Consider the following 13,022-nt stretch of genomic DNA (forward strand, 5'->3'; position numbering starts at 1 on the left):
GGCGGAAATACACGACGGAGGGGAGGAGCATAAGAAAACTGCAGCTCCCATCATGCACCGGTGCTTTCGTTTTCATTCGTCTGTCTCGCGGGCTTTGCTTTGTTATGGCGGTATCGTTCGAAACTCACCAAAGTTCAGACGTCAACTGCTGAAATCTTTAAATACCCGCCTTGGCAACCCCCAGACCAAGGTATGACATATTCATTCACAGCTCTTTAACGATTTTTAAAAGTGATATTGTATCGAAAACTGGATTTATATTAGAAAATGCTTACAAGCTTTCGGTGTCTTAAAATACTGTTTTATAATTGCCGAACACAACCAGTGTTAAAACTTAAATGCGCTGCTTACCTAGACATGATTTTGGTCGTCACTGGCAGTTTATTTCAATTCGTTATTTTCCATTTATGTCAATTGCAGCTTCAGAGGCACTGACAGACAGACATTGTTTGATTGAGTGTGTTGTTTATCTGTGTGTGAAATAGAGAGCTTATGTTATTACAGAATTGGATAAAAGTGAGATGGTATGGATTTTAATTTTCATCTCTAACAATTGGTCATGCCCAGTAGTTAAAGTAGTAAAAGCATTTCTCCCCCCAAAAACGTAAATGTGGGTTGAAGTGAGCCATTTACTCAACTGATAGTGATGAGCTTTCCATTCAGTTGCAGGAAATAAGATTAGCACTACTGTTATAAATACTCTTCGAAAACGTTCAATGATCCTAGTCAAAATATCCTATTTCCAGGCTGGTTTATGAAAATGTGAAAAGTGTGCAGCAAAATAACGCTATGGAATTGGACTATGCATTATTAAATTGTATTTTCCATTTGTCTTTCTTTAGACCACAACTTAAGCAAAAGGTGGCACAGCTTACCCCACTACAAATACCCCCGGTTTGACAGACAAGGCTTAAGCCTAACGTTAGTCCCAGACTAAAATGCACGTTTGAGCTGTTTTAACTGAAAGCAACTTGCACTGACATCTTAAAATATGTAAGTGCCATTGTTTCGTCACAAGATGCACACCAGGAATTATTTTCTACTTAAATGTCCTGATTGAACTAAAGGCTTAATCCTAACTTAATCTAAGGCCTGTATGTGAAACCAGGCCATAGAAATAAAGTACTCTACTCTCTCATCTTCTTATCTCTCTGTCTGAATAATTGCACTCAGTGGAGTTAACATGACCAACAGTTTAAATATGAATTTGTGAACCCACCTTTTTAGGGTTTGAATCAGACCAACATCATCATGTTACCATCTCCAGCTGGACTCCAGCAAGGGCAGTTTCACTTCCTCTCTCAGTGGATCCCGGATAGCTCCCGTGCTGGGGTGATATTAAAAGGTTCCCCAGGAGAAGCCGGTTCTGGGTCAGTCCGGAGTAGCGGCAGTCTGGTGGTTCAGGATCCAGATGACTCCTTTATCTGCCAGTTTGCCCCGCTGCCTATCTCCCGACGCAGCAGCTGTGCCAGCGTGGATGTGTGCAGTCCAGGTGGAAGTGGCAAGACACTCGGGGAAACTGAGTTGTTTGATGCATCTTTAAACAGTGAGATGCAAAGTATGCAAGATGTTTTAAGAAATACACGGGATCTCCCATTAATAGCTAAGCTTGAACAGGTGAGTTAAGGTCCACAGTTAATGTGAATTTTGCAGAGATCTTGCTTTAATAAATTTGTCTGCTTTTCTTCTTGGGTATTTTGAATTAGTTAATTTCATCCCATATGTCAAGATAAAGGGATGATCTGTTAGAATTGCTTGATGGTTTTTTACTTTTTTTTTTACAATTATGTGAAATAATTTACAAGTCTAATAATTTAGATTTCTTATTTAGAGTGTGTTGCTTAGTCAAAGCATTTAAAGCAACAGTGTTTTGAATGTTTCAGGTTTAGTTTAGTAAATTATTTAATGGCTTGTTTATTTATTCAGCTGAAGCAAATGCAACATCGCATGCAGGAGCAGCTAAAATCCCATCAGCAGGAACAGCTGTTTAGATTACAGCATGAACCACAAAGACTTCTGGGAAAACCACAGAATACTGCAGGTACATGATTTATGGTGCATGTGTCATTCGCCTGTATGCTAAGAGCTCTTATTTAGTACATTTAACCTTGGTTGAACAACAAAATTGAGCTCTCCAATAGGGCTGGGCGATATGGACCAAAAGTCATATCCCGATATATTTAGGCTGAATATCGATATACGATATATATCCCGATATTTTTTCTGCAATGTGAGAGCAAATGTTCAGTCAAAGTCAAAGCCAAACATGACGTCACAAGTAGTTTTATTGAAACCAGCTATTTCAGTGAACAGTTGCAAAATCAAATTAATAAATTATAAACAGGTTTCTTTACCTTAGGGCTGCACCGATTATGACAAAAATCATAATTGCCAATTATTCCCTTGGAATTGTAATTGTGATTTATTAATTATGATTATCAAAGTTTACATTGAATAGGCTATATATAAAAAAATTTGTGTAAACATGTTATAATTTACTTATATATAGCCTACATATATATAGGCAAATTATAACACGTTTACACAAAATTTGTTAACACACACACACACACACACACACACACACACACACACACAAGTACTGTCCCCCTTTACTTAACATAAATTGTAAAAATATGACTAGTAAAGACTAGTAGGCTACTAATAAATAAACAGTAGGCCTATGCTAAAGCTATTAAATAGCAGACCCAAACTAGTTTTTGTTTATACAATGTGGTATGAGCCACTACAGTCATTTAAAAATATAAAAAATAACACAAAGAAAAATAAAGTAAACGACAGTTACCATGGTGAATACACAATATTAACAATAACTGTTAATGAAACATGGAAACTGCTCAGGTGAATAGAATGAAAATCATACCTGCATTACTTTTATTTCGTGTAATTTACAACGTAACGGCGTTGCATGCTCGTATAGTTTCTTTTGCACTACTTTATATAGCCTACAGTGAAGCGATACACAGCGCGCGCGCCGCCGCATTTGCGCGTGCAATTGAAGAGTGTGCGCTCCGAGCACAGTATAACGGCTGACAGGACAAGAAAGTCCGTGTTTCTGAGGTGAAAAACTTTATTTCAGCGTACACTTATGTCACTGCCTGTTAGTTCCTATTGTGCTGGGTTTTCTGAAGTAGTCATGATTCGCCTCTCATAACATAACATGCTCTAAACACGCGCGCAGAGTGGAAGGAGGGGCGGACTATTTGAAAATTTGAACTATATCGATATATGCGATATGGTCTAATTCCATATCGCATTTCAAAATATATCGATATATTTTTTATATCGATATATCGCCCAGCCCTACTCTCCAAGCTGTTAAGGCATTGCATTACACTTTGAATATACATAACACTGTTTGGTCTAAACTTCACTTTATATGGTCGATAACCATCTAGACAGGATGAGCTTTGACTAACTTTCTCCATATGCTGCTCTAGAGACCATTATGTTGAACCAGGAACAAAGTGTGGTGGAGTTGAACACTGGACATAATGACAATGATCCTGATTCTGAAGAATCCTTTCAGTCAACGATAGAAGATCAAACTCTATATAGAAAAGAGTGTAACTCAGAGCCACGGGACAGGTAAACTTCAAAACTGCAAGATGGAATACATTGCTTTGATAATGGACAAATGTATTGTGTCAGTCTGGTTAACGTGTTATGTGTGTATTTGTTTTAGACCTATCAAATTAGGTTTGAGAACATTTGAGGAAATACTGGAAGAGCAGCTCAAGATGGAAGACCAGAAACTGAAGGGCAAGGTCAGTTACAGAACATGAGGTTACTTAATGTACAAACCTTAGACGACATACAAATTAATGTTCATGTTGAGAATGATGTGTGCAGCTGAAGACTGAGGAGATGATGTCAATGATGTTTGGAATCAGTAATAAATACAATGTTTTTCTCAATATCTTTATAAGCAGTTTTTCAGTAGATCAGTATCATCTGTGCAGTACAAAGCATATCTGTAGCATTTTTTTCTTATGTAATGTGGATTGCCCTTATCCATCTTCATATCCATGTCTCATCTTCTCGTATTTTTTCATATTCACTTATGTAGAATGCTCCAGCTGAAAGTATGAAGGTAAAGAGACCCTTTCTTAAACGAGGAGAAGGTCTGGCCAGGTTTACTGGGGGAAAAGCCGCTGTACAATCACACAGAAACAGTCCACCTAACCCCAATCCCTCCATGTGCCCAAATCCAAAAGTTTCCCAAGGCCCAGACATGAAATCCAAGAAGAAGTCCATAGTAAACAAAACCGAAGGCTCAAAATCGGCACACCATGTGATCCAACGCAAGACTGCTGTGCTCAACAAAGAAAATGTTCCTCAGAATAAAACTACAGCACCAGTCACCAAGATGACAGTTCAACCTCATGTTCTTGTTGCACACCAGGGTCAGAATATGGGCTCCATCTCAGCTCTTTTCCAGCGAAAACCTTATCCCTTATCCAAGCAGAAGATCAACAGTGGCACTACAACAGACGACAATAAAGCGAGAGCATGTAATCGTGTGGAGGATAATGCCTGTGTTGCAGAAAACTCATTTGAGGTGTGGTTTACGGAGCGGAGGGAGCGCTGGGAACAAGATCACCAGCTTGAATGTGCTGAACTCGGAGAGTTTGAGTTGCTAGAAAGAGCAGCAGATGAAATATCCTTTTCCAGCAACTCGTCCTTCATCAGCACCCTTCTTCACAAAGATCGTAGACGTCTCTCCTCCACACCCATCAAATCAACCTATCAATCTGCACAAGGGCCCACAGTTGCTCCTGGTCCCACGTTGGGTCATAGTGTACCAGTGCCTCCTATAAACACAGCGATACAGAGAGACGTCATTGGCACAAGGCCGAACGAACTAATGAGAGGGATCTCTGAAAAGGAAACCGATGAAAAGTTGGATGACAACAAATTGCGCAGTAACTCAGATTTGCAACCCCTTCCCAACATGTCCAATCCACCCATAAGCCACTGCTTTCAAGTGCCCACCACTCTGCCTTATGATAAAAGCTACTATCAAGACAGGGACGGAGCCAGTAGTCCAGAGGGAGATGAAAGGAATTTAAGTAACAATGGAGACTCTACTCTTGTAGAATCAAGGGCCCAGTTAGAGTTTGATGACGATGATACCTGGAATGAACCTGAGGATGAGTCCTGCTGTCCTGCAGAGGAATCCTTAACAGAGAGGGCGCTGAAAAGGAAGGTTGCCTTCTCCAAGGGGGTAAAACCAGTAGGTGGTAGTCCACATGCAGTTGGAAATCACAAAGAAGCTCCATCAACATGCCAGTTGGTATCAAAGCTGTTTCCAGTGCTAAAGGATAAACCTTCTCCTCCAGTAACTGTGCAGGAACCACAGACCATGCCCAGTGAAGAAGGAACAGGTAACGGTAGAAGTTTTGACGGTCTGCATACAGCTACTGAATGTGCTTATTTGCTTACTGAAATGTTTTTATATTTTAAATCATTATCATTGCAAGATCTTCAGACCTGCTTCCTAATGAAGAAATGATCATAATCAGTGCTGTGTAAAACTAAAACAAAATGGATGTCTTCAGTGTCACATGATCCTCCAGCAATTATTCTAACATGCTGATATGGTGCTCAAGAAACATTTCTTATTATCAATGTTGAAAACAGTTTGATTCAATTTGGACAAGTTTGATCAATATAATGCATCCTTTCTGAATAAAAGTATTAATTTATTTACTAAAAATCTTACTAACCCCAAGGTTTTAAACTGTAGGATACATGCATGATTACATTTCAGGAAAAACATCTCAACTTCTTTTCTGAATGTGCACATACTATGTAATGCAGTGGTTACATACAGTACTCGCATGATCCTACTAAATCCTGAAACAATTTTTTTTTAGCTCAATCGAGACTTCTTCGTGAGCGTTTGGTGGAGCTGGAAACAGAGATTGAAAGGTTCAAATCTGAGAATGTGTCACTGGTCAAACTAAAGCAGGAGAACCAGGAAACAAGAGATAATCTCAAGTATGGCCCTTTACCTTTCTTCTTTAAATACTAAATGTGTAATTTGATATATATTTCAATATTGTTCATAGCTAAATTGCAAATGCCTTGGCAACATGAATATACAGTTATTTGTCATGCCTAAAACAAATATAACTGAAAACTTAAATAACTTTCCAATACAGGAAAGATAGGGCTGAATTTGAAAAGAAGAGGATTGAGGAAATTGCAAAGTGGGAGGAGTTTAAAAGGGAGGAAAATAAGAAACTGCAGCGTGAAAAGAAGCTTTTTGAAAAGCATGCAGCAACTGTGAGAGCAAGACCTGACAAACAAGAACGAGATGAGATCCAGGTCCGGTTTAATTATCGTCTATTGAAAAAGTATCATTAGGACACTACACTATTTGTTATTATAATGAATTGTTTGATGTGTTTTAAATTTAATGGTTCGTGTCTGTATCAGGCTCTAAAGCAGCAATTAAACGTGCTGCAAGAGGATCTGCGCAAACGAGAGGCTCGTTGGAGCAACACACAGAGCCGTCTTCGGCAGCAGGTAGATGCTTTGAGTGCAGAGAACGCGTCCCTCAGAGACCAAGTGCGGACACTGGAGAAACTGCGTCTCAGTGTGTGGAAGAGTGCTGAGAAAGCGAAGGAAAAAGGAGGGCTCTCTGCGTCTAGCAATAGAGCTAGTACTGGATCCAAAAGTACAGATTCTAGGGTAAGTGTGGATTGGCAGGTCTGAAGGTCCTTCCCTTCATAGACGGGTAGATTCAACGCTTTTCTCTTACATGCATAATTCTAAACAATAATTCCCAGAGGATTGCTTATTTAAATAACTTAAATATACCTATAAACATGATCATTTGTGTAAGTTTTCACACTCTTACTAGTATGTTTGTTTTTGTGTGTCTAGAGTTCCTCCCTGAGTGCAAAAAGCAACAGCAGCAGAAAGGGAAGTCCAGAGACACAGATTCCTCTCACAGACTCGGGTAGGTATTATTTATCAACATCACTAGTGCATATTAGTGCTTTTTAGTGTGCTTTAGGGTTGGGTATCTTTTTAATTTTAATGAATCCGATTTTGCTTATCGATTCCAATTCTTATCGATTCCTGAAATTATTATTATTATTTTTTTTTAAAGTAGATATCATTCAAGTCTTATTACAAAACATTTCATTGCAGCCGAATACCATGAACAAAAATCAACAGGCTAAAGAACACTTACAGAAGGAACTTTTGACTATGGTTTAAAAATACCATAGCAAAAACAACTAGCCTAACTAATATAAATTTCGAGCATTATTAAAGACAAATAAACAATAAAAAAGACAAATAAACAAATTAGCAATCGCACAAATAAATACAACTGAACTGTATTCCAGTCGTTATCTTCAATACGATTGAAATAAACCGTGTTTTAAGATTTTCAGGTATTTAGGTACAGAAACTAATCAAATGTAAAATAATACTGGACTTTATAAATAAAATGTACATTACAAATATTGTTACAAAAGTTATTCAGTCAACAGTGAGTCAATTTTGTTGTTTGATCAATGTTATTATAGAGACGGCAGCAGAAATTTTAGGCTGCTGTCACTTTAAGAGCTACACGGATCCAATATAGTTACACATGCGTTTTCTTTGTCAGCTGTTTGCATTCACTTAAGACATAACCCACTGTGTTTGTGAATATTTCGACATATTTTTGTGTATTTGTCCGTTCAAAAAGACGTAGAAAAGGACTCAGTTCAGTATCGCGCACTATTAAACAGCTTTGCACATGTTTTGGATGTGTGTGTAGCACAGAAAACACCATGCGAGAATTCTTGCGCTTGAATGGTTTAAAGTCATATTAAAATGCACACAAAGGAATCGATAAGAGGAATCTAAATTAAAATTTTATAACAAGTATCCGATTCTAGAATTGGAATCGATTTTTGATTCCCAACCCTGCCTAGTGTGATTACATTATAGCATGACTCACAAATAATCAATCACATTTTGCCACAGCTTTTTTCCCTGAACAAATGAAAGAGGCTATCAGCTTCAAAAGGGAGCGCAGTCCAGTGGGAACTCAGTGTACAGATGGACTGGTTATGACTCAGAGGAACCATGATGCTCCACTGATTAACACAGCTGTCATCGGACAGTCCGAGGAGGAACAGGAAGAGATCACGCAGTCTGACAACAAGGTAATATGTCTTGTTTAGCTCCAATTCAAAGCTCAGATAGTGCTGACAGTGAGGGAATGCTATTTCAAACAAAACTGAACCACACCCTTCCATAAGGGAAGTGTAGAAATGACGGTCACATTACTGAAGTTATCAAAATGCCCAGTTTCTAATGGAATTCAGGGTCTAACTCATATTGATGTATGTTTCAGATTGAGAAGGTTCTTCCTGATGGAGGTCGACTTGTTGTTTTTCCAAATGGCACAAGGAAAGAGCTCTCTGCCGATGGACAGACTGTCAAAGTCATGTTTTTCAATGGGGATGTAAAACATACAATGCCCGATCAAAGAGTGGTGAGGCATGGACTCTGAAGAGTGTTGTTTCCATCTCTTATTAGGAAGTTTACACCATGTAATGATCAATAATTTATGTGTGAAAACATGTTCTTCCATCCAATTAAATGCTGTTTTTTGTTGTAATGGTGTTTTGACAGTTAATTAAAACTAAGTGAATTTAAAATCAGCAAAGTGTTTCAATTAGTAATGCCATTCTCTTTCAGATTTATTACTACGCCGAAGCTCAGACCACACACATCACCTACCCTGATGGGATGGAAGTGCTTCAGTTTCCTAACAATCAAACAGGTGGGCCTGAATTTCTTTCAAAATTAATATTTAGAGGTCCAGGATTATGTCCAGACTACATTTTAAATCTTCCCCCCATGCCTATTTTAGAGAAACACTTTCCAGATGGTCGTAAGGAAATCACTTTCCCTGATCAGACGGTCAAGACTCTTCACCCTGATGGAAGAGAGGAAAGTGTACTGTCAGATGGAACAATAATACAGCTGAATCCGTGAGTACAACTCATGGCCCTCCACCTCAGTGTGTTATAATAAAGAGACACATGGCATATTGAAGTCAGAGCATTTTTATTCTGCTTTCTTTCAGGGATGGTAGTAAGGTGATCCAGTTTAACACTGGCCAGCGGGAGATCCACACCTTAGATTTTAAAAGACGGGAATATCCAGATGGTACGGTTAAAACCGTTTACTCAGATGGACGGCAGGAGACACAATACCCAACAGGACGTGTGCGGTTAAAAGATGCACAGGGTAATGTCATTATGGACACTAAGACATGAATGATCCACAATACTCTTGTTTTAAGGAAGGAAAACATGGCCTTGAATGAATTTAAGTGAAAGAATGTGTGCATTTTGTAAATGTGTCAAGTATTTATTTCTGTAAAAAATAAATCTTTTTATGTTGTTTAGTTTTGTGTGTGAAATGTATAGTTCTAAATGATACTTTTTTGGAAAATAAAATAGGCCATGATGCCAAAAGGCCAAAAAGGCTTGATGCCATTCAGTGATTTGTAATAAATGACGATAAATTGCCTGGTCAATGTTGGTATCAATAGAATAGGTCACTACAGCCTTGGCCTAAAGTGACAGTGGCAGTGACATACATTTTGTTTTGCAAAGTTTTCTGCTTTCAGTTTAAAGGCTTTAATTGGCAAAAACATTTACAGTGTTGATCCTTTTTCTTCTTCATAACCTCACTCTGCAATTCACGCTTACATGCTGGATATCAGCTTCTGGGCCAAATCCTGACTGAAGGCTACCCATTTTTGTTGATTGACCACAGGTTTTCTATGGGATTAAGATTTAGAGTTTGGATTTTAGGAGTTGAAATTTCAATGTAATGATCTTAGAGCCACTTTCATTATCCACTTGCCTTGTGGCAGTGCTCCATCATGCTGGAAAATGCACAGATCATCACCAAATTGATACCATCCTTTATTCATGGCAGTGTTTAGGGCAGAATTGTGAGAGCCCATTCCCTTGGACACCACACATGGATGGTCTCAGGATGCTTCACTGTTGGCATGACACAGGAATCATGGTAGCTTTTACCTTCTCAGGACAATTTTCCAGATGTCCCAAACAGTTGAAAGAGGGCTGCTTCAGTAAAAATACATTTGTACGTGCCATCTAATCCTTGTATTTCCTGCAGAACTTCAGTCCGTCATTGATATTTTTTCTTGGAGAGAAGCTTCTTTACAACAGGCCATGTCTAAAAGACTTAGCCTCATTGTGCGTGCAGTTGCACTCACACCCACCTACTGCCAATAATAAGCAAGTTCTGCACTGGTGGTGACATGCTTCTGTAGATGACTTTTCCTTACGGACACTCCTGGGATGTCCTGAAGCCTTCTTTACTGCAGTTGAACTTCTCTCCTTGAAGGTCTTGATGATCTAGTAAAAGGTTCTTTCAGGTGCGTGCGCAAGGCCATTTTGAGGCAAAGTGATGATGGCTGCATGTCTTTCTTTGGAGGTAACCATTACTAATACAAAAACACAATGACTGGAAGCACTTCCCTCCTTTTACAGCAATTAGTCTGCTCTTATGATCCAATCAGAATGATGATTTCACCCGACTAGTACTTGTTCACACTTTCCCATGGTGCTGATAACATTATTAGTGAAATGTTAGCTGGTCATTTTTGTGTCATGCCCAAGGAAATTGGGTATTAGTCGAAGTAAAAATAAAAAAAAGTTTTTTTTTTTTGTTTTCTTTTGCCATTCTTTAAAATGCATCTGATCACTCTGCACAAAAACCCAGAAACAATGGGAATCAACACATTAACTGAAGCAGAAACTTTGCGAAACAAATCATCACTGCTAATACTTTTGGCCACAGCTGTAAATTAGAATGAGATGATTCTATGATAAATCAGAGTTTTAAATAATTCCTTATGACCAAGAGGATAAAGAAATTAGTTTAACTGTACTGGTACCTTTTACTAGACTAGCATCATTCTATGCAAATCCTCAGAAAGAATATGGACATTTATTTGGTTCATAACCTTTTTTAAGACAATTTAAGGGTCACTATGTAACTTGTGGCCCTCTAGCGATTAAAAAACAAAAAACATGCATTTTGCGGAAGAACATTGTTTCGGTTGTGCTTTGGCTCTGCGTGAATATGATTGTCCTACTGCTCATAAAACATTCATTAATAGGCTTAAGAGATATAACCAGTTTAGATCTCAAGGAAAGGATCTCAAGCCGACTAGCAGAACACAGAGTAATACCCATTAATAGACAGTATGGTGTTAGAAAGCTACATATCGTTAGCCTCATAGCATAATTGCCTAAAAATTAATTAAAAAAATGACTTTTATGCTATGAGGCTAACGATATGACAATTTATCTGTTCAATAAAATACCTTACTCCCCTGTTGAGTGATAAAAACGGCACTCCCCTTTTCAAAATTTCCCAAACCAAAGCCATTTTTTCAATTTTATTAAGAGCTCTGTCATGTTCTTTTTGCAAGCCGACTCTTCTCTGTTACCATTTTTTTTTAAATGGTTGACTCCTAGGAGGCTTGCGATTTAGCTGCTCCATGTCAACCTTTCTCGGTCATTGTCACAACTAAACTAGTCTACTCCCACACCATACATGCATCAACGTAGCCGGAGCAACTTTTCTCCATTTACAGATATGACGAGACACTCACAGACAAGAGTCTTATGTAAACAATTTCCCACAAAAACCATCCCGCTAGGGATGAATCAGGGTAAGACAAAAACACATTTTCGAAGGATTGATGTATTCATTTCAAGTCTTGTTAATTTTTAAGAAAAAGTTACAGTGTACCTTTAAAGGACAATGATTTAAGATAACAAAGTGAAAATTTCTTCAGGATGCTTCTGGTAGTGGTCTTAAGATAGAAGTGTATCAACAGATCAATTTTGTCATTTGTTGACCACAAATGATGTGCAAGGATTTACAAAATTAGCAAAAAATTGTCAGTTATGATTTAGTACAAACACTTGTGAGCCGGCAAAAGTCAAGAGTTTTTATTCAGCTCTGCTATCTTAAACATCAACAAAATCTTTCTGCTACTTTGAAGCAGCCTTAAATTTGAATACAAATATTTAACATAAAATTAGGCACAGCTGTACAAACATAGAACTGGCCAAATATATTAACAACTGCACAAATAAAGTAGCATAAACCCCTAATGCTTAAACATAAAATTAACTACAACACCAACAAAGTTTTGCCTTCAAAAGCTATGAATGCTGACGATCCTCAGCGTCACTGCCACAACCTACAGAAACTGAAAATAAAACATGACAGATACAGTTTAGACAAATGTTTTGTTTTTTTTTGATTTATTTAATCTCACACTTACCTTTAATCATAATCAGCAAGGCCTTTCTCCACCAGACGTGTGTGGACTAGTGTTCCATCCGCATTATACAGCAACACTGTCAGCTGTGGTTCCATTGCCTGAATTGCACATTTGGATAGATTTACACATTCATGCAACTGCTTTCCAATTGACCAAAACGCATCTTAATACCAGGTTTAAACAGCCTTAATGTTATATGAAAATTCTGTTCCCTTTTACACCTTTGGTTGTCTCTGATTAGTATGAGAATACAGTTTGCATTAAAATGTCTCAAGTTAAATTCAACTTTAGCTTTTCATTTACACCTCCATTGAATGTGAACTCCAACATTTAAACGTGGTCAAGAGCGATCAGATCATGATCCAGTCACCAAAAATGCATGTTATGCCAGGTGTAAAAGGGGACCCATTTCTGCAACTATGAATAAGGCGTACAGTGACCACCGCAGTGAGCTCTCCGTTCAACAGGTCGATCATCTCCAGCATGGCTTTCATAGTCCACTCAGGCCGATAAGGTATCCGCTCCATCTCCAAGCTCACGTTTGCTGGTTTGAAGCCTGCTAACTTGACGTGAACAGCTGCACAGGGATAATGATGGAGGGATGCAGGGAGTTGCCGCAATCTGCAGTGACAACACACATGCA

The 13,022-nt window shown here is 38.4% G+C and overlaps 2 protein-coding genes across 5 annotated transcripts in view; one reads left to right on the forward strand and one right to left on the reverse strand.

Annotated features, from left to right (window-relative positions):
• Positions 1–65: 65 nt before the first annotated feature.
• On the forward strand, positions 66–9,692 carry cpap (centrosome assembly and centriole elongation protein). 3 transcript variants are annotated; one of them, XM_084421196.1, is made up of 15 exons: positions 66–190; positions 1,228–1,617; positions 1,927–2,041; positions 3,462–3,609; positions 3,707–3,788; positions 4,091–5,408; positions 5,901–6,024; positions 6,189–6,354; positions 6,466–6,720; positions 6,916–6,991; positions 8,014–8,195; positions 8,387–8,527; positions 8,734–8,818; positions 8,909–9,029; positions 9,125–9,692. In XM_084421196.1, the coding sequence occupies exons 2-15, from the start codon at positions 1,252–1,254 to the stop codon at positions 9,315–9,317; spliced, it is 3,372 nt and encodes a 1,123-aa protein (XP_084277322.1). In that variant the 5' UTR covers positions 66–190; positions 1,228–1,251; the 3' UTR covers positions 9,318–9,692. The 3 variants fall into 3 exon arrangements, with proteins under 3 accessions (XP_084277322.1, XP_084277324.1, XP_084277323.1); XM_084421198.1 differs by having other exon boundaries at positions 6,466–6,719; positions 6,927–6,991; XM_084421197.1 differs by lacking the exon at positions 66–190 and adding an exon at positions 909–993.
• A 2,334-nt stretch (positions 9,693–12,026) lies between these two features.
• rnf17 (ring finger protein 17) overlaps positions 12,027–13,022 on the reverse strand; it is a 36,359-nt gene continuing 35,363 nt past the window's right edge. For both annotated transcript variants that reach the window (XM_084422155.1, XM_084422156.1), the window contains exons 35-37: positions 12,814–13,000; positions 12,380–12,477; positions 12,027–12,304 (exon numbers count right to left, since the gene is read on the reverse strand). In XM_084422155.1, coding sequence (XP_084278281.1) covers positions 12,382–12,477; positions 12,814–13,000 — 283 coding nt within the window. In that variant the 3' untranslated portion in view covers positions 12,027–12,304; positions 12,380–12,381. The remainder of the gene's footprint in view (positions 12,305–12,379; positions 12,478–12,813; positions 13,001–13,022) is intronic.

The sequence above is a fragment of the Rutilus rutilus genome (genome assembly GCF_951802725.1).
Source record: "Rutilus rutilus genome assembly, chromosome: 10".
Lineage (NCBI taxonomy): Eukaryota > Metazoa > Chordata > Actinopteri > Cypriniformes > Leuciscidae > Rutilus > Rutilus rutilus.